The sequence below is a fragment of the Esox lucius genome, chromosome 19 (assembly GCF_011004845.1).
Source record: "Esox lucius isolate fEsoLuc1 chromosome 19, fEsoLuc1.pri, whole genome shotgun sequence".
In the NCBI taxonomy this organism is placed as follows: domain Eukaryota; kingdom Metazoa; phylum Chordata; class Actinopteri; order Esociformes; family Esocidae; genus Esox; species Esox lucius.
Genome location: NC_047587.1, coordinates 21,808,521 through 21,831,237, shown reverse-complemented (window position 1 = coordinate 21,831,237; position 22,717 = coordinate 21,808,521). Strand labels below are relative to the sequence as shown.

General features: G+C 41.9%; 1 protein-coding gene across 17 annotated transcripts in view; it reads right to left on the bottom strand.

Moving 5' to 3' along the window:
• Positions 1 to 22,717, bottom strand: part of frmd4a (FERM domain containing 4A) — a 108,240-nt gene that overhangs the window by 27,687 nt on the left and 57,836 nt on the right. For 16 of the 17 annotated variants that reach the window (XR_004574778.1, XR_003777444.2, XM_029114895.2 and 13 more), the window contains exons 2-4: positions 15,974 to 16,039; positions 2,216 to 2,310; positions 998 to 1,090 (exon numbers count right to left, since the gene is read on the bottom strand). Coding sequence is in view for 15 of the 17 variants with exons in the window: in XM_029114895.2 (XP_028970728.2) it covers positions 998 to 1,090; positions 2,216 to 2,310; positions 15,974 to 16,039 (254 nt within the window). In the remaining 2 variants the exon portion in view is untranslated. Of the gene's footprint in view, positions 1 to 997; positions 1,091 to 2,215; positions 2,311 to 15,973; positions 16,040 to 21,450; positions 22,053 to 22,717 lie in introns of those variants that run through there. The other variant, XM_029114897.2, reaches the window with a different exon arrangement.

Here is a 22,717-nt window from a genome sequence, read left to right as displayed (position 1 = left end):
GCAGGGGGACCTTGCGGGCGCTGCAGGATTTCAGTCCTTCAAGGCTTAGTGTGTTACCAATAGTTTTCTTGGTGACTATGGTCCCAGCTGCCTTGAGATTATCGACAAGATCCTCCCGTGTAGTTCTGGGCTGATTCCTCAGTTTGGAATCTGACTGACTGATTGCTTCTGTGGACAGGTGTCTTTTATTCAACAAGCTGAGATTAGGAGCACTCTGTTTAAGAGTGTGCTCCTAATCTCAGCTCATTACCTGTATAAAAGACACCTTTAAAATACAAATCAATTTATAACATTTTTGACATTGGTTTTTCTGGATTTTTTTGTTGTTATTCTGTCTCTCTGTTCAAATAAACCTACCATTAAAATAATAGACTGATCATTTCAGTCTATTATTATTTCAAGTTGCAAACGTACAAAATCAGCAGGGGATCAAATACTTTTTCCCCCCACAGTAGTTTGTAGAAAGAGCAGAGAGCATTGAAGCATGCAACTTGAAATGTCACATGGGGCCTAACGTGTTTTTCTCCCCGCTCCTCTTTAATGTCGGATGATCATGGATCATTGCAGCGCCTCAGTGGACACTTTGTTCTACGGCTTAAAAATGACGTTTTCAAATGAGTTGAGAATGCGACTCGTTTGTGTAGGCATAGCCTAGGTGATGTTTCAGAATGAATCATCACATAAATACTTAGGCATAATAGAGATCCATCATTGTTGTTTGCAAAAAGCCGAAAAGAAAATCAAATATGCCTAATAATGACCGATGATTAGGTAAAATAAATTCCTGTCGGAAAATCCCACGTTGAAAACCAAAAAAAAAAGCCAATGCTCAACATTTGGCAACGAGTGCAGTACATATTGTTTTGACACACTAAATGTATAAACAAATTTTAATGCTATTGTCAAAGTGTTTACTAACCAATTCTATGTATGTAAGTACAGTATGTTTGTATGTACAGTATGTTTGTATGGTCAGTATGTGCTTGTGTGACCATACCTGACACAGAAGTAGAGGACAATAGGTCCAGACTTCTTGGGGAATTCATGTTCTAAAACCCTCCGGTCCAACTGTAGCCAGCTGAAATGTCCCCTGGAGACACAACAACAAATCAATTGTCAGCATACTGAACAGCCAATGAATAAGAAGTTAGTACACTACACAACTGAATATTTAAAACAAATTAGCTTTGATACAGTATGAATTCAGTAACGGCAATGGAATGTAATAGTAGTATAACTTCCCACTCTCCCCTCTCTTTGACAGGGATAAAAAAGTAGCTTGTCAGCCTTGTAACACTGTATGGCCTCCTGGGCATTATGCACTCCTCTTTCGCCTCATTCAAAGTGGTCAGGGTTCAGCTATCTCAGCTGTCGGAAAGAAATAACAAATCTACATTGCATGGAGTTGAGCGCCAGCAGGTCCCATTTAATGTCTTCTACAAAAGGCACCCATTAGTAGCAGATATGCGGCATGAAATGAAACGGGCGTGGAGAAAGATGAGTCAAACCAAAACAGTCATACCATCTTGCAGACTGTTCGCCCCTATGGAAATCCCTGACAAATGGCAATGAAATGAGAGAGCTGAGGTTGGGGATAGCAGTCGGGACCTGTGACTGGAAATAAAAGTTATAGTACATACTCAGGTGCACTGTATCTTTACATTTCCAACATCCATGCTGTTCTGCATGACTAACAGGGCTTTGTGCTGTTACATCCCATCAGAGGTAATATAGCTCCCCATGGTCAGGACCAGCCAGGTGAAACGCTGAAAACACAACTAATGCATGTCTGCCAAGAGTTCTTAACTCAAAACTGAGTGTCGGATGTCAATGTGGTATCTGTTTTTGAGATACCACAGATCACCTGGTATCAGCCTTGTTGAATTACTCCAAACCAATAGGGGGCAGGGCACTATTAGGGTGTCTTTCTTCTTCGGCTTGTCCCCTCTGTGTGATGCTGTTAGTCGGACAATGACAGATAACCAGGATGGATGGCTGACATTGCCTCTCTATCGTTCTCATCTCTATCGTTCAAGCTAATGCGTTGAATGGGAGAGAATCTTCCGTAGGTACTCGGTAGGTAGTCATTGGAACAGGGAGTCACCGAAACACGCTGAACCATCTGCGAGTAATCACACAGTGGATGAACAGTGGACAGACGTTCACACCAGCCTGATGCTGCCTTAAGAAACAGTAACCCCCCCGAGTGACTTACGTTTCATCTGTGTAGGAAATACCAAAGTATTCCTTCTCCTTTAGGTTAAAGTGGGAGGCCACCAGATCCAACAGGTCCTTGGCCATCAACTTGGGCTGGAAAAAAAAACCAAGCACAGACTGAGTTACTATGGTGTCCATGTGTTCCTGTTTCACTTAGTACAACCCCGTTTCCAAAAGGTGGGACGCTGTAAAACATTTTAAGAAAAACAGAATGCAATGATGTGCTAAAAATTTAAACCCTATATTCAACAGAAAATAGTACAAAGACAACATATCAAATGTTGAAAATGAGAAATGTTTTTGTTTCTAGAATAATATAGGCCCACTTTGAATTTGATGCCAGCAACACGTTTCAAAGAAGTTGGGACAGGGGCAACAAAAGACTGGAAAAGTTGTGTAATGCAAATTTAAAAAAAAACTTGTGGAACATCCCAACTAATTTGGTTTATTGGCAACTGGTCAGTAACATGATTGGGTATAAAAAGAGCATGAGAGTCTTTCAGAAGTAAAGATGGGGAGGGGTTTACCAGTCTGTGAAAGACTGTGCTGACATACAGTGCAACCATTTAAGAATAACATTTCTCAACGTAAAATTGCAAAGAGTTTGGAGATCTCATCATCTATGGGACATAAAATCGTTAAAAGATTCAGAGAATCCGGAGAAATCTCATGTAGGCGTGGGACAAGGCCGAAAATCAATATTGGATGGCTGTGCTTTTCGGGCTCTCAGGCGGCACTGCATTAAAAACAGACACAATTATCACTGCATGGGCTCAGGAACACTTCCCGAAAACCACTGTCTGTGAACACAGTACGTCGCTGCATTCACAAAAACAAGTTAAAATTCTACCATGCAAAGATGAAACCAAATATAAACAAGATCCAGAACCACCGCCGCCTTCTCTGGGCCCAAGCTCATTTAAGATGAACTGAGGTGAATTTTTTTTCCTGTGGAATTGACATTTGAAATTATTTTTTGGGAATCATAAACGTTGCTTCCTCCTGAGCTGAAGAGGAGAGGGACCATCCAGCTTGTTATCAGCGCACAGTATCTGTTAAAGCCAGCATCTGTGATGGCATGGGGGTGCATTAGTGTACATGGCATGGGTGACAAGCACATCTGGGAAGGCACCACTCATGTGGAACAATATATACAGGTAGTCATTGACTTATGTCCGGGATAAGTCGATTTGGTCGTTAGTCGGCAGAGGAATAATAACTTAGCATGTAAGTCCCCCGTAGCCATGTTTGTGTTTTCTCTTACTACGATCGCTCGGCTCCGTTTTCTAAGACTGGTTACAGTACCACACTCAGTGGTACACTACAGTATTTATTATTTATTAATTAATTGTATTCTTACTTCGGTCGCGTACAGTCGTAAGTCCGTGTGGATGTAAGTTGCATAGGTCGTAAGTCTACGACTACCTGTATACAGGTTTTGGGAGAACATATGCTGCCATCAAGACAAGTATTTTTCACATTCTGCATGTATTATAACAGCATTGCTCTGTAGTAAAAGAGTGTGTGCTAAACTGCCCTGCCTGCAGTCCAGACCTGTCACCCATTGAAAACCTTTGGCGCATTATGTAACGAAATATACAACAAAGAAGAACCCGAAATGTTGAGCAGCTGAAATCATATATCAAGCAAGAATGGGAATACATTTCACTTTCAAAACTACAGCAGTTGTCTTCATCAGTTCCAAAACGCTTACAGAGTGTTGTTAAAAGATGTGATGCAACACAGTGGTAAACATGCCCACGTCCCAATTTTTTTATTAAACTTATTGCTGGCATCAAATTCAAAATGAATTTTTCAAAAAACAATAAAATTTCTCAGTTTCAACATTTGATATGTTGTATTTGCACTATTTTCAATTAAATATAAGGATAAATGATTTTCACCTCAATGCATCCTGTTTTTAACGTCCTGACTTTTGTTTTAAAACAGGGTTGTAATACCGATGAGCTGAGGGCCCAGTGATTAAGCTTCAGACCACCAAACATGACCCATGCCAGGTTGTGTGCTAAGCTCTGTGTGACTGTAATATATTTTATATATATATATATATATGTGTGGATACTTAACTTTGTTTTATTTCACATGTATGTATGTATTAGAGACAAAATGTATTATATTTGGGTATTGAAAGTGTACTCATTCATATCTCCCTTTTCCTGAGACACTCTTGGACAGCAGGTTCAGAGCCAAGGAATCATTCATTATTGACAGGGACCTACATATAATAAGGGTTGACTGCTTTGCTCAAGGGCTGAACGACAGATTTTTCACCTTGTCAACTTCTTGGATTCAATCCAGCGACCTTTTCGTTTCTGGCCCAGTGCTGTTAGCAGCTAGGCTACCTGCCACACCTGCTGGATTCTAATAGGTATTGATTTACTGCAGTGACTCAGCTCTTTGACTGACACTGATCAAAACAGAAGGAGTTGGAGGGGCCTCTGAGGCTGAGTGATGCTGACAGTGCAGGTGTGTCTGAGTGTGCATGTGAATGTGCACAGAGGAAACAGCAGTTTTAGACAGGCAAAACCCCTCCCCCTGCTCAAATGTACACTCCCACTGCAGAGCCCCAGGAACCAGTAGAGGACTGTACCACTGCAATGTCAAAGTAGGGGCATCTCACTGTGTTAAAAACATCTTCTTTTTTTGCTTTGTTTTTCCATTAAAGGATCTTGTGTGCGTCTGCTTTGGCCGGTGTATAATTCTGTCTGGACCCACTCCAGCCGGGATAAGACACACTTTTAGATACAGTTAGGCTACATGACTGTGGTTTAGTCTCTGTCACTATTACATCACACAAACATCCAAAGCTACTGAACACTGACAAAGACACATCAATGAACACTGATAAAGATGCATCACTGAACACTGCAGGCTTAGACTTTGTCAGCGCCCTTCCTATAACAAAGGGAGAGGAACGGACGGACAGAGAAAAAATACATTTGATAAAAAGATAAGGCCAGGAACGGAGGGATGGAGGCACGAGAGTGCCTAGGACAAAGCATGTGAGAGAAAAACTGAAACACTGAGAGGGAGAAAGAGGGAGACATATTGTAGAGTGGCACTCATTGAACTGCAATGTGTGTTGTAGGGATATTCACAGACAACCACACCCTGAGGTTTACCATGGGTGTGTTTCAGCCTGGCTACACTGACAGAACACCAACACACACATCCCTTTTACACTATAGAGAACATCAACACACACACATCTCTGTTAGACTGACAGGAGACCAACACACACATCCCTTTTATACTATAGAGAACACCAACACACACACACATCTCTGTTAGACTGACAGAACACCAACACACACTCCCCTTTTACACTATAGAGAACACCAACACACACACATCTCTGTTAGACTGACAGAACACCAACACACACATCCCTTTTACACTATAGAGAACACCAACACACACATCCCTTTTACACTATAGAGAACACCAACACACACATCCCTTTTACACTATAGAGAACACCAACACACACATCTCTGTTACACTATAGAGAACATCAACACACACATCCCTTTTACACTATAGAGAAAATCAACACACACACATCTCTGTTAGACTGACAGGACACCAACACATCCCTTTTACACTATAGAGAACATCAACACACACACACATCTCTGTTAGACTGACAGGACACCAACACACACATCCCTTTTACACTATAGAGAACATCAACACACACACACACATCTCTGTTAGACTGACAGGACACCAACACACACATCCCTTTTAAACTATATTGAACATCAACACACACATATCGGTTACACTGACAGAACATAAACACACACATCCTTGTTACACTATATGGAACATCAACACACACACATCTCTGTTACACGGACAGAACATCAACACACACATCCTGTTACACTACAGAAAACGTAAACACACACATCTCTGTTACACTGACAGAACATCAAAACACACATCCCTGTTACACTATAGAGAACATCAACACACACATCTCTGTTATACTGACAGAACATCAACACACACACATCTCTGTTACTCAGACAGAACATCAACACACACATCCCTGTTACACTATAGAAAACATCAACACACACATCTCTGTTACACAGACAGAACATCAACACACACATAATTTTGAGGACATTTTGGGGACAGAAATGTATCCATATAGTTTTTTCCAACGACAAACCCCAACCCCTACACCTATCCCAATTCCTTACCTTAACTATAATTCTAACCTTACTCTAACCTAAACATAACCCCTTCAATAGGCCTTTCCTAACCAACTTCTCCGATTGTATGGTTCACACTTGCTGGCACTACAGACGACAATGTACCTTCCTGCTAAATCTGGCGAAATGACATAACGACACAAGCAATTTAAAGTAAAGGTGTGGATGTCATTCGACCATGAACACGTACAATCACACACGCACACACACACCATCTCCACTGACCTAGATCCACTATAAGAGCAACGCCTACACAAGGATACTGTTACACAGAAAGACTCTGGAGAGAGAGAGAGCGAGCAAGAGAAAGAGAGAGCAAGAGAAAGAGAGCTATCTGCCATGGTTGTTTATAATTTGGTTATAGCCACGTTGAGAAATACCAGCCAAAATAGATCAAATATAAATTAAGTCTTTTTCTCTGTAGTGTTGTAATGTGCTACAGTATATAATTGTAGTAATGAGTGTTTTGGTCCCCACTCAGACCTATGGAGACAGTTCCTCATTAACCAGTAGCCACAGCAACAATAGTTATTAGACTTGACTGACCACACCCTCCTAGCTATAAATAACCAATCGGAGGAGACGTGTAGAGATAGAGGGCACAGTTCTGTCCGCTAGGGAGGAACCATGAACACACAGAGTTAGTTATAGAGAGACAGAGAGAGACATCGCTGCCTAACAGTAGCAGAATCCTCTCCTGAACTGAGGTTATCATAAACACTAGCACTATAAATGATAACCTGGCGTGTGTCTGAGTAGATATCATAAACACTAGCACTATAAATGATAACCTGGTGTGTGATACGTAATAATGTTCATTTGTACATCAGGACAGAGATAGAGACGGTGGAAAAAACACACATCAGTATCAGCTATTGTTGACCTGTAGCCTGTATCTTTCTTTACCTCTTTCTGTTGGTCTCAGTAGTCTGGGCTGTTTGCTTTTAAGATGATGTTCAACCCAAGGCTCATTTTTAGCCAGGCAGTGTTATAGCGCAGGACAGAAACAACCACCACAGACAGACCTTTAAGACATCCTCTATCAGGCAGAGTATATTAAACCCCTAGACCAGACAGACAGGCAAACCGGTAGACAGACACACATGCAGGCAGACAGACAGACATGCAGACAGACCTGTGTTAATAGTTATCATCATCAACACCACCAGTTATTACACAGTCTAGAGAGCAGCTGGGGTGGAGGGAGACGGAGGAGGAGATAGGAGGAGTAGGCTTGGTGAGGAGGGAGTGTGGTGAGGGAGAAGAGGACTGAGAGCCAACACTGGGGCTTTCATCCTCCATCCTGGAAGGCTGACTGGACGGTAATGGTCGCTCTGGCCTGGCCTCTCAAGGGCATGTCACAGGTAGATCAATTGGTGCTGTCTGATGGTTTGGAGTCCCTATAGGGTCATCATTTAAATATTTCTTTACCTTTATTTATTCAGGGAAATCACATTCTCTTTTGCGAGCGTGCCCTGTTTAAATATTTACTCTCCCTACCCAAGAACAAATACATGCACTCCAACACAAACTGAAACATTTCAACAAGCAAGCATAATATAACCATACATCAAAAGCAGGCACATTTGTCCTCAAGCGAAACTTCCAACAATGCTTAAAAATTTCCACAAATGTCCACAAGACATTCAAGCCAGAGCTCATTCTGTAGCTTCTGCTGGGCAAACAAATTATTTATTAAGATACTGTGTATTACATATGGTGGTTATAAAATTAGAATATCATCAAAAAGTTGATTTATTTCAGTAATTCCATTCAAAAAGTGAAACTTGTATATTATATTAATTCATTACACACAGACTGATATATTTCAAATGTTTATTTCTTTTAATTGTGATGATTATAACTGACAACTAATGAAAATTTGAATATTACTTAACACCAATACAAAAAAATGATTTTTAGAAATGTTGGCCAACTGAAAATTATGAACATGAAAAGTATGAGCATGTACAGCACTCAATACTTCGTTGGGGCTCCTTTTGCCTGGATTACTGCAGCAATGCGGCTTAGCATGGAGTCGATCAGTCTGTGGCACTGCTCAGGTGTTATGAGAGCCCAGGTTGCTCTGATAGTGGCCTTCAGCTCATCTGCATTGTTGGGTCCGGCGTATCGCATCTTCCTCTTCACAATACCCCATAGATTTTCTATAGGGTTAAGGTCAGGTGAGTTTTCTGGCCAATTAAGAACAGGTATACCATGGTCCTTAAACCAGGTACTGGTAGCTTTGGCACTGTGTGCAGGTGCCAAGTCCTGTTGGAAAATGAAATCTGCATCTCCATAAAGTTGGTCAGCAGCAGGAAGCATGAAGTGCTCTAAAACCTCCTGGTAGACGGCTGCGTTGACCTTGGACCTCAGAAAACACAGTGGACCAACACCAGCAGATGACATGGCACCCCAAACCATCACTGACTATGGAAACTTTACACTGGACTTCAAGCAATGTGGATTCTGGGCCTCTCCTCTTTTCCTCCAGACTCTGGGACCTTGATTTCCAAAGTAAATGCAAAATGTACTTTCATCAGAGAACATAACTCAGTCCTTTTTGTCTTTAGCCCAGGCGAGACGCTTCTGACATTGTGTCTTGTTCAAGAGTGGCTTGACACAAGGAATGTGACAGCTGAAACCCATGTCTTGCATACGTCTGTGCGTGGTGGTTCTTGAAGCACTGACTCCAGCTGCAGTCCACTCTTTGTGAATCTCCCCCTCATTTTTGAATGGGTTTTGTTTCACAATCCTCTCCAGGGTGCAGTTATCCCTATTGCTTGTAGACTTTTTTCTACCACATCTTTTCCTTCCCTTCGCCTCTCTATTAATGTGCTTGGAGAGAGAGCTCTGTGAACAGCCAGCCTCTTTAGCAATGACCTTTTGTGTCATGCCCTCCTTGTGCAAGGTGTCAATGGTCGTCTTTTGGACAGCTGTCAAGTCAGCAGTCTTCCCCATGGTTATGTTGCCTACAGAACTAGACTGAGAGAGCATTTAAAGGCCTTTGCAGGTGTTTTGGGTTAATTAGCTGATTAGTGTGTGGCACCAGGTGTCTTCAATATTGAACCTTTTCACAATATTCATATTTTCTGAGATACTGAATTTGAGGTTTTCAATAGTTGTCGGTTATAATCATCAAAATTAAAAGAAATAAACACTTGAAATATATCAGTCTGTGTGGAATGAATGTATACATTATACAAGTCTCACTTTTTGAATGGAATTACCTGAAATAAATCAACTTTTTGATGATATTCTAATTTTATGACCAGCACCTGTATGTTTTAGAATCCATTTAATAGAGAAAGTGAGGAAAGATAGATGACAGATTTTGATAAATGAGCAGTGGGCATAATTGCATAATTGTCCATGGGAGGCAGCCGCTTCAAACACTGGACCATCCTGGGCCTCAACTGAAGGCACTTTAACCTAGTTCAAAAGCTACCTGGGGCCCATCTTGCAGTAATCTAAACATCCTCCCTCAGCAACGCAGTGTTCGGCGTCTCCTTCATTCTAGCTACATCCGGTTCTGCCACTGTTGGTTGTTATCATTGTGTGGGGTATTTAGTAAGGTGGTGGTTTCTGGGTTGCGTGTCGTTTATTTCTTGGTGTGACATTGCTTGCATGTTGGAACTTTAATGAACGCTACCTTCCGGTTCCCGTTTTGTTCACCAGTCTAGTTGGGCAGAGGTTGCTTTATGTTTTAGAGTATAGTGTTTCCAGTCAGTCCAGGGTATCACAGGGAATTGTGTCTTTATTAGCTTCATGTTTTCTTTCTCTGTCCTACGCGGGGTGTATTGGTCTGGACATGAAATACCTACCCGATCTTCCGACTCACTGGTGTCCTCGCAATTGCTTCTACACCCATGTCCAAATACCCAGAAACGTTACACTAATCCTCTGCTTTTGTACTGTGATTTAATATTTGACTCCTTGACAGGTGATTTCAGATAAGGTGCAGATTGGTATACAGCATCTAAAGAATTAAGAGTAGAAGCTGCTTGTTGCACTATAATTTTATCCCTGTGACGTTTATTGACATTACCATATGTAGATTCATGCATACGGTAGTCAAGCCAGAAACCAAGATACCTCTAAGAAGGAACTCGTTGCATTTGTGATACACCCAGGGCAGTCATTTCAAGGTCATTTGAGTTAGGGGTCCTTGTAGAGAATAGCATGTGTTTTGTTTTATAGAAATACTTTATTACTAAACAATCAGAGGGATTTTTGTAATGCTTCAAAATCGGACTGTGAGGAAAGACAGAAAGCGCATTATGCAATACTTTACTTAATACTCTCAGCATAAAAATATACTTAACAAAAAACTAAAATGCCCCAATATTTAATGATATCCATATAGTGTGAACAATGTAATGATCAACTATGAAAAGATTTGGATAGATCAATAAACAAAGCCTCATGGTTGGTCACTTCAGGACACATGGGGCTCTTCCCACTTGCTTTTAATACAAAATTTAATAGATCATTTCAAGGCCAACAGGAGCTCGAGTTTACCTGCAAATCCTGCCTTTCATGTGATAAAATCACAGCCCCTGTCCTAACCATGTTGACTTCTCAGCTCTTAATCTAAACTGAATGGGAGGTTTCAGGCCGTTCAAGCACTAAATCAACTCATGGAACTTTACTCCACCGCCTGTTTCTCAGCATCAGCTTAAATGTCCACTTAGGTATATTTAGCCGAGCGTGATGTGGAAGGCAGTCACTGTGAAATTTTCCTTGATCTATATTTCAGGTCTGTTCTGGCAAAGAGTAAAAATTCCAGCTAGAACAAGCAGAGGAAGACGTTCAAACTGATTAGCGTTTAAGACCATCCTCTCGTCCTTTTCATGTGGCTTCAACAATATGGATGTTTAGGTCTTGCTTCTGCTATCCATGTCCATCTCAATTTGTGCTATTTTGTTGACAACTGCGGCAAGTAAAACTTGAAAAGTTGGTTGTATTACTGTAAGAGTTAAAAACCAACATGGATGCCTCTTCCTACTATAAATTTGGCTTTGGCTGAACCAGGTATTTCCTCAGTGCCACCAAAGTTTTCTGTGACATAGTCAAGGAATCCCAGACTAATATTTTATGGTTTAGTGTTATATACTGCAGAATCAGCAGAGTATGTCTGAAAAAATAACAACAAAGTCCTTTACCTACAGTCAGTCACAGCTTGACAAAAGCGCTGGATCTGAGCCCACAGGGAGGGCCTCTTCATGGGGATGACTGACCATTTTGTTCATTGGGGCACATGCCTAGTGTCACCCAGGAAATTGAGAATAAGGACATGGGTTTGCTTACAAATTTAAGCTTTTTGTGAGTTCGCCCCCATTTCGAAGGTTTGTAACATCATACATCTGATTTGTTTTATGCATGATTCATCAGTTGCTTAAATGACAGCCAGTCAGGGCCTGAGTCTGGTTTTCTTGCCTTAGATGAGGCACCATTTATTTTGTGTAAAATTGATGATTCAGGAAACAACCAGGGTTTAGAACTATTTTTACCCTCTGTTTTGAAAGGGGTAGGCTTGTCTGCAGTAGCATTGAAAACATAATGCTCCTTTTTGAACCAAGGATTAGCTCCAGGAATTTTCACATTTCTGTCACAGACAACAGGACAATGGCCACTAATATCCAAAGAAAAAAACAACAAGCAGAATATCTGCTGTGCCCGTGTCAAAATAAAACCTGTCAGGTCAACTTTGCTGTTGGTTTTAGATTTGGCAGAGTGGGCTTTGTTATGAACAAGTTACGATTATCCTTCATTCTATTAGAGGCTGTTGTTAACCAATTCAGATAAGAAATACAGTAAAAGTTCTTAGATTCTACATATGGATAACAACCTGGCACAGATTCGCAGAAGGAAAACAACTCCAGTGCAGAATGGTTTGCAGAAGGTGTACAATAGACTTCAATCAGTTAGAACTGAATTATTTCCGGGGGAAAGCTTAAAGCCAGTGATTTAAATTGTTTGGGAATGAATGTGGATTTCAACATAGAAGCAGAGGATTATCTTTGACAAGGAAACTACTCCACCACCGCTTCCCTTTCTGTCAGCTCTAAACATGTTATAACCATGAAGCCTGATATCAGAGTCAATAGTGCTTCCATTAATCCGAGTCTGTCATGATTCCAGGATTCACATGAGTGGCCTAAATATTGATATGAACCAGTTTATAAACATGCTCCTAACTTTCAGATGTATAAACTCTAGCACTTTGCAGGATTTAAAGTCAAATCGAGTGTCAATGCCTGAAAATTCCAAGTTCCCTTTAGAAGAGCAGCTATTGGAATTACGTGACCTATTTAAAGCACTACGCCTAAGTCTGTGTTGTGTGGAATCATAGAGAAATATTGTAGTAACAAGTGAAGGAATACTATGGATTACCATGAATGGGCTTGAGAAATTAACAGCATCATCACAATGCAGACCTCTTAGTAGGGCTGGGCGAAATCAACAAAAATCAGTATTGCGATAAGTGGAACCAATTACTTTGATAACAATATATATTGTTATTGAGGTAATTCTTAATGTTAATTACACTAATTTAAATAGCAGAATGTCTAAACTGCATTAGAATATGGCACAACTGTACTCAGCCTTTTTTAAACACAGTTACTGTGATATATATTGTTAGAGATAATTGGGTCTACTTATCGCATTACAGATTTATGTTGATCTCGCCCAGCCCAATCTCTTAGTGTCCCATCTAGGGATATCCCTGTTCAAGATATTTTCAGGTCGACTGAGATTTGACTGATGTCTGACTAATCGACTAATCAAAATTGAAAAGCTTTTTGAGCCTCGCCACAGTCAAAACTATTAAACGCATTAGGATTTGTTCAGGATAGGCAAAAACTTCCCTGGCTACAACCTTGAGTAGCTACGTTTTAGTAAGCCTAAAATAAAGCTGTTTACGGTTATATTGCAACTATTTCTGGTGGATTCAAAGTACGCATATGTCCATGTTTTTTGGGGTGATACACAGTAGATCACCACCCCTTGTGCAGAAAAAAAGGAGGGGTTTCCATGGTTCTCTCGTCTATTCACTTGACGAAAAAGTCAGTTATCAACACCTATTTGGATAGTTATTGTATGTATCAAAGTCATTCACAAATGAAAGAAAAACAAATATTGTTGTGCCATGAAAATAAATAGCTTTGGCAGTGTAAATTTCATCTTCAGTCTTACTACGTTAAAATCAACAATGGACATTTATCACATAAAATGTGTAGGGTTTATACCAGAATTTAATGGGGGTTCCCCAATGTTGTATTTTTATTGTGACAGAACCTCTGGTTTTTCTTGTAGACAATCGTTATTTGACAAAGTTTTCTAAAATTGCATTAGCAGGGGGATAACCTGATGATGCTAGCTCGACCAAGCTCTCCCTGAGTGAGTTGCGTGCAAAGAGAAAAAGGCCAACAATTAAATCAAAAGATGAATGAACATAGACAAATGTTATTCCCCTTTAATAAAACCAAGGTTAGCAAGTAAATAAAAAGTTGATTAATGCTTTAACGCATTGTGAGATTATATGAGAAGCAAATAACTAACTAAAGAGAGGCATTGACAAGATAACCAGAAGTATAGAAACATGTTTCTGACCTGAATCCCTGCAGCTGCTGGTCTTCCCGAAGTTTTAGCCGTTACCTCTCATTTTGTCCAGATGTTTAATGGTTATTGTTGAACATTCACAATAGTTGCGCATGTCAATTAAATGGTGTATACTGGAGACTATTATTTCAGAACCGAAGCCAGCGACCGAAAACCACGAGAATATACGCTTATATGTTGGAAAACGCCTCATATATATGACGTGGGCAAAAAAAGAATGCAGAGAAATGAAAGGGATCTTTGATGTTAGCCTAGGCCTAATGCACAATACCAATTCGTAAAACGCGTTTGTTAGAAAATAATATTAATGTTTATTAGTGATGCACCATTTGGACTTCAATGAACTGGTACATCCGGGAATGTGGTTTTACGTGGCCATGTGACTGGTCGAATGAAAAAATCTTAGTTGACCAACTGGCCATTGACCAAACAGTCAACTAGTCTACTGAATGGGGTCAGCCCTACTCACATCAATATTTCACTATAGTAGTCTGACTCAATTGTCACTGGAATGAATCCCACTCATGCTGAAAAGCTTGAGCCTTTTCCAGAGATGGTCCACCTGAATACCAACAACCCTCCCCTTGTTTCTATTCCTGAAAGGAAAAGAGCTTCCCCTGTATCCATCTTACTGGAAAACCAGTAATAACACTGGTATTCTCTATGGTCCTATTAAAACTTAAACGGCCTACTGAACATCCGCCCTCTGAGAAAGACAGAGGTGAGAAAGGGGAAAGAGACCAGGTTTGCTTAAAGAATTATATAGAGAGTGAAAATGGAATGGTTTTTCTCTGTGTGCTGTCAATCCCCTCTACTCTTTTAAACCTCCTCTGTCTGGCTGAGGATGAATGATGGAAATAAGACATTTGCTACGTCTTTTGAAAATCACACTGCCTTCTAGAAATTAAGAAAGATTAAAAAAATATTTAACTTTAGGAGTGTAACACAGAATTTGGAAAGGGCGGGTCTTGAACTCTTGCTCCTAACATAACAATAATATGGGTCCTCTTTAGTCATTTCTGGTATTTCATAATTCGCTGCACTTTTGTAGCACCAGAAATGGCCAGTGCATACACCTGGTTTTGGAAAACATAATTATATTGAAGTATCAGTCAACCTAGATTGAATGATCTTTTCGATATACTGTATTGCTGACAAGGTCACATAGAGTAAAGGGCTGGGGTCAAATAAAGACACCTAAATTACCCAAAGGGCCACTATACATAACCCATGACAACATGATCCTAGTAGTTCACTGGTAAACTTTAAAGGAACTCTGCCTTTGCGACCCTAGCTGAGATTCATGAGATTCACCATTTCATACATCAGAAAGTCAGACAGACTAGAGTCATTAACGCCACGGTGTGTGTGTCTGAGAGAGGGTGTGTGTGTGTCTGAGAGAGGGTGTGTGTCTGAGAGGGAGTGGGTGTGTGTCTGAGAGTGGGTGTGTGTCTGAGAGAGTGTGTGTGTCTGAGAGAGAGAGAGTGTGTGTGTGTGTGTGTGTGTATGAGTGTGTCTGAGAGAGGGTGTGTGTGTCTGAGAGTGTGTGTGTGCATGTGTCTGAGAGTGTGTGTGTGCATGTGTCTGAGAGAGGGTGTGTGTCTGTGTCTGTCTGAGAGAGTGTGTGTGTGTCTGAGAGTGTGTGTCTGAGAGTGTGTGTGTGTGTGTGTATGAGTGTGTGTGTGTGTGTGTCTGAGAGAGGGTGTGTGGGTGTGTGTGTGACTGAGAGAGTGTGTGTGTATGGATCAGGTTGGCAGACAGAGCAGTGTTTGCCCAGTCAGCATTAATTGATCCCTTGAGGACACACACTGCACTCTCCTTATCCATCCCTTCTCCTCCTTAGGTCTGTTCATGTGTGGTTTTGTGTGTAGGTATGTATTTACCTGAACAAGAAGTTCCAACTTCCTGTCATCCAGGAGATGGACCTGACATCGCCGGCCCTCCGTCATCTGACAGTAAAAAGAATAAGAGGAAAGTCATTAGTATTGAATCATCGCAGCTAGGCCTCCAACCCACAGCCTGTCATCTGACAGTCTATAATCTAAACTAGCATCTTAGCTGTGTCTCCAACCCACAGCCTGTCATCTGACAGTCTATTATCTAAACTAGTATTTTAGCTGGGTCTCCAACCCACAGCCTGTCATCTGACAGTCTATAATCTAAACTAGTATTTTAGCTGGGTCTCCAACCCACAGCCTGTCATCTGACAGTCTATAATCTAAACTAGTATTTTAGCTAGGCCTCCAACCCACAGCCTGTCATCTGACAGTCTATAATCTAAACTAGTATCTTAGCTGGGTCTCCAACCCACAGCCCTCATCTGACAGTCTATAATCTAAACTAGTATCTTAGCTGGGTCTCCAACCCACAGCCCTCATCTGACAGTCTATAATCTAAACTAGTATTTTAGCTGGGTCTCCAACCCACAGCCTGTCATCTGACAATCTAATTGTGAAAACAATTACTTAAATTACAAATCACAACTTAACATGTGAAAAAGGGCATGTGGTCTTCACTCTGGTTATTCAGTTTTCTGTTCCCTCAACAATATCACACACCTATACACACACACCAATACACACACACACACACACACACTAATAAACACAGTTGCAGTAGGATGTTTAAACTCATCTTAGACTTAACAAGGTTAGCTGAGCTAAAAACACAACTGGCCACAGAATCCATTTCCTGTGTGTGTGAGTTTTTGAGTGAATGTGTCTTCCTGCTGGACGTATCTGAAATTCCTTTCCTAAAGGGGAAATCCACCAACAGTTTGGGACAATCAGAACATTAGATTGACAGACCTCATGTGGTATGTCTCTGTGTGTGAGGACCTTTGTGTGGTGTGCGGTTTGTGTCTCTGTGAGGATGTGCCTGGTATTTTATCGTGAATGAGGATGTGTGTGTTTGTGATATGTTTCAGTGTGTGAGAATGTGTGTGGTTTGTGTCGGTGGTCTTGGCCAAAACTGTAATTGCTATGCTGCCAAGTTCTAGCGTAAACATGGAATGAGTTGGGACACTAACAAAAAAATTATTCACGGTACAACTGTAAGGTGACCAGCTGCAACAGTAAGGCAACATTTCCTCATCTTTTGTTGATGAAATGTTGGGAACAATCTGAGTCCTATCACAGCTGTCAACGTAATTCCCATTGGAATCCTGAGGATATCCAACACATAGAACTGTAGTCACCTGGTGCAACAACCATTGAAAATGAGTGACCTGACATGAAAATAGATTATTAAGGACGTATATATAAAGCAGATCTACTGTATGATTAAAACTACTTAACACAGTCAAAAACTATAGTAACACAAATGATTGGATTCATTTAGAAAACAGACTGTTATTTTGGTTTATGTACCATAGAATTAACCAGTGTTCATAAAAAAAACACATTGAAACAAACAATTCTGGAAATAAACCTCCTGGAGATGATTGATGTGATTTAGAAGCTCACATGGAACAGAGTTTAATTCAACACATAGTTGTAAGCTGAAAAAATACTGTTAGGGCATATACTGTAGCTGAGAAAATTATATTTGGGCATATAGTAGCACAGTAACACCTTAGAAGTAAAAAAGTAACAGTAACACTTTAACAATAACAAAATAACTGTAACACATTAACAGTAACACAGTAACACATCAACACAATATTAGTAATACAGTAACACACCAGTAAGAGTCACACTAAAAGTAACTAACTAATAGTAACACATTAACACACCAACAATAACAAAGTAACAGTCAAACAGCAACAGTAACACAGTTCCAAATTAACAGTAACACAGTAGGGTTGAATAACTGATTGACACTTTGCCCCATTTTATCCCTTTTGTTCTGTGGAAGGTGTGTGTGTGCTCTGCACATGGAGTGATAATTTGGCGTGAAAAATGAAATATAAAGGACTGACGTTACATATACTTGATAGACAGTTAAAAGCTGCAAACTGTGTAACTATCTACCATTATATAGGGTACTAATACGCCTAACCGTTTGATTTAACTTGATGTAATTTGAATAGATAAAACTCAAATCCTGAGGATTATAGAACTTTAGAAGCAACACGTTACATAACCACTACTGGTCAGAAAGTCAGACCGGGACAAACCCAATGGGAGAGAGGCTTGGACAGATTCATCTGGGGTTTTTTAATGTAGGGATGTGAATTGCTAGGTACCAAACAACATGATGTAATGATACAATATGGAAATAAAAGTGCTGATGAGGGAAAGGAAAGGGAGACAGAGTGAAAGACAGAGTGTGAGACAGAGGGAGACAGACTGTGAGACAGAGAGACAGAGTGTGAGACAAAGTGAGACAGAGTGTGACACAGAGGGAGACAGAGAGAGAGACAGAGGGAGAGACAGAGTGAGAGACAGAGGGAGAGACAGAGGGAGACAGAGTGTGAGACAGAGGGAGAGACAGAGTGAGAGACAGAGGGAGACAGAGTGTGAGACAGAGGGAGACAGAGTGTGAGACAGAGAGAGACAGAGGGAGAGATAGAGAGAGAAAGAGGGAGACAGAGAGAGACAGAGGGAGACAGAGAGAGAGACAGAGACAAAGGGAGAGATAGAGGGAGACAGAGAGAGGCAGAGAGAGAAAGAGGGAGACAGAGAGAGACAGACAGAGGGAGACAGAGAGAGAGACAGAGTGAGAGACAGAGGAAGACAGAGGGAGCGACAGAGGGAGAGATATAGGGAGACAGAGAGAGACAGAGGGAGAGACAGAGAGAGAGACAGAGGGAGAGATAGAGGGAGAGACAGAGAGCCAAAGACAAAGGAAGGTAGTGGTCTGAGGGCAGGTGGACAGTCAGCCTGTTACCCTGTTGATAAAACCCTGAGTCATCCGACCGGCACCTGGCACAGTGCTGCTAGGGCACCTCTTTAGCACTGTGTGGGTAGTGGGCGGAGACAATCACATCATGTGGTCTGCTAGCAGTGGGCTGAGAGATTGGAGGTCAGATTTGACAGAGGGCTGAGGACCGAGAGGGACAGTCAATGGTTCAACATACACCCCTGTGTGATCTCAGCCCTAAGGCTTCTGCCAGAGTGTGTTTGGTTATGGGTGTGTGTATGCGTCCATGAATGCACGTGTGCATGCATGTGTGTGTGTGTTTACTTCCGTAAATGCATTTGTGCACACGTGTGTGTATGGGCCCGTGAATGCATGTGTGAATGCATGTGTGTGCCTGCAGGCTACAGCTTCAGTTGATGGGTTTAGTTGTGCGTCCTACTCTGCGGTTTACAGTTTAGAATGGCTGCACCTGCACACACACACAGACACACTGCCTCTCCATTAACACACCCTCCACCCCTCCACACACACCATCCACCCCTCCACACACACCATCCACCCCTCCACACACACCATCCACCCCTCCACACACACACCATCCACCCTCCACACACACCATCCACCCCTCCACACACACCATCCACCCCTCCACACACACCATCCACCCCTCCACACACACCATCCACCCCTCCACACACACCATCCACCCCTCCACACACACCATCCACCCTCCACACACACCATCCACCCCTCCACACACACCATCCACCCCTCCACACACACCATCCACCCCTCCACACACACCATCCACCCCTCCACACACACCATCCACCCCTCCCAGTGGTATGCCCCACCACCTAATAATAGGGGAACCTTTTTCATCAAGCTGATTTCCTCCAATAGAATGACCTCTGTGGGTCCTGGACTGTGGAGGGGGTCACGCTGTGGTCAATGGCTTTTCATATGAGTTGCAGCGCTCGCTAACCTTGCTGTGATGTGCACTTTGCAGCCCTATGGGAGTTCAGTTCTCCCACAGATCAAGAACCTGAGTGGAACTAAGATGTCAGTCAGCTTTAGTCTGGTATGTTTGTGCATATTCTCCCCCAATATTCCTCTACAGATGTCCTAATACCAAGTCCATGCTCCCGGTCTGCATGAAGACAGATTACAGAACAGATCAGTGGCAAGACATCTGCTGAACCCCGAGACTTGCAGTGCAGACAGATAAGGCTGCAGCAGCACACGTCGGCAACCACACACACGCTCAAACAATCCCACGCACACACAAACAATTACAGACACACACATACATTCACACACGCTCAAACAATCCCACGCACACACAAACAATTACAGACACACACATACATTCACACACGCTCAAACAATCCCACGCACACACAAACAATTACAGACACACACATACATTCACACACGCTCAAACAATCCCACGCACAATCACACACACTCAGTCTCACGCACACAAGGAATCACAGAGACATGCTCAAACAATCACACACACACTCATACACACCCGCCAAGCAATCACAAACACACAAGCTTAAGCACAATTAACATGTCAGTTACAGTACACAACTACAACATTGAATAAGGAAGCATGGCCTCAGGCAACATGGGTTAATAATTGGCAGGGTTACAGCTGGCTTAGGGACCAGATAACCCTCCCAAAAGAGAACAAGGTCACTAATGGTGGACAATATTCAAGGATGTTTAAAATATTCATTGAGCATAGAGGACTACAACATCTGACAAACTTTTGACACTACACTAGACTATAAAATCTCATCACATCGCCTATCACTGCACCGAAACATTATGACAGCCGTTAAGTTAAATCTACTCCAAACACAAGGCCGTTATGAGGACCGGATATTTAGACTCCATATCACAGTTCCTACAGCAAGTGAACAAGGTCTGTCTGGTTATGTCTATGCCCATCTGTGAATGTGACATTGAAACATTATTAGTCTCAAGAAATTTGAAGCACTATTCTTGCAACACTGTTTTATTGTGACTAGAACCACTTAGCAACTAGGTATGCAGGTGACTATGTCCTTAAACGGGCACTATGCCACTGTAATAACACGGCAAACCATATCATAGTCACACGGGGAAATAGAGAAACAGCAAGCCCAGTAAGCAAACAATGTGAGTTTGAATTAGGCAATAACTATACTGAATCAAAACAATTAAATCGCAGACACTTTGTTTTGACCCATTAAAAGGTGAGTTTGAATGCATCCCGTGCAGGCTACAGAAGACGGCTGCCTCTACTGGTCACATGGGAAGCATAGACAAGAGAGAAATGATGGCTAGTTTGCTGAGCTAGTTGGCTAACAATGCTATTTGTAGGCTATTTTAGCTAGATTATTCTGTTGTTTTAGACTACCCAGCGATGAGTCAAAACACAGACATGCATTCAGAGAAGGACTATAAATGGAACATGCCACATGCACACGGTTGCATAAAGAAGCAGGTCGACGTCTTGATATTGGTCGATAGCCATAAAGCAGTAAGGCGCAGATCAGCGTTTTACCTTTGAAAAATGTCAGGGTCGCTCGTACATAAAATTCCTCGCGGACTTTTACAATGGTCGAGCACGAAATAATCCTAATAAAAGAGGCATTAAATCCAGTTTGTAAAATCCTCCTTTCCTTAGCATAGAACGATATCAGCATCCATGGAACGGTGACCGGTGCGACTCACTGGACAAGCGTTGCTACCCTATCCCCGTTTCCGTTACCCGTTTCCGTTAAACCGGTCTGACAACGAGCCAAGACATCCCATCTCCTTCTGGACGAGCTCTATGAAACACACAGCACAGCGACCCTGGCCTGCTTCCAACCAGCAGCGCAGCAGTACACGTCAGTTCAATAGCTCATACTCTGACGGAAACAGAGGGCTTCTTCCCGGCTATTCAGACCATCCGACCCCCTTCTCTTTCCCTAGTGACGCGGGACCCCAACAGAAACGCTATGAACATATAGAGAGGGAGACTGTACCAAAGAAGGGACGCAGCGGAGAACAACGGAAGCAAATCGCCACTAACTGTCTGTGCGAAGGTATTAATCCACAATTTTTGATTTTCATTCAATTTCCCTCTATCCTCTTGCTTGTTCTGTCAGCAATGCTGCTAATTCGAAAACACGGGAATAATGGAGGCTGGTTGTGGGGGCGGGGAGAGAGTAAACGGGGAATTTTCTTTCTGCAGCTCTCAGTCATGAGAATCTGCAGACGGCTGTGTGTGTGTGTGTGTGTGTGAGAGAGAGGTGGGGGGTGACCAACATCTATATGTATGTGTGGGGGGGAAATGGCTAATTCCGGCCTCCGGTTTAGGTTTTGGGTAAAGTTGGGGTTTATTTTAGAATTGTGTATTATGGGTTAGGCGTTAGGTCTAGGATAAGTGTAAGCATAAAGGTTAGGTTATTGAGTTTAGGGTCAGGTTAAACCTAGTGTTAGGGTTAGGACTGGGGTTTAGAGTATAGGATACCAGGCCTTTTGGTTTTCTGGTCCAATGTGTGTATGTACTATTGTAAGAACAGCAGAGAAAAAACTAATAGACATCTGGATATGCACACCAGAAGCCAAAAAATATCTGGGAAAGGTCTCTCCCTCTCTGACTTCTGCCTCTAGCTTTTCCTGCTTGGTTTCTGAAACAATTCTCCAAACTCTTGCGTTTGGTTTAACTAAAGTTGATGCCTGGTGGTTCAAACTCCAGCCGTTTAACTGCATTTCATTTTGAATGAGCTAAATTAGCCATACTGTTCACTGTAAGTTGGAGCAACTGTTAGAACTACTCCATC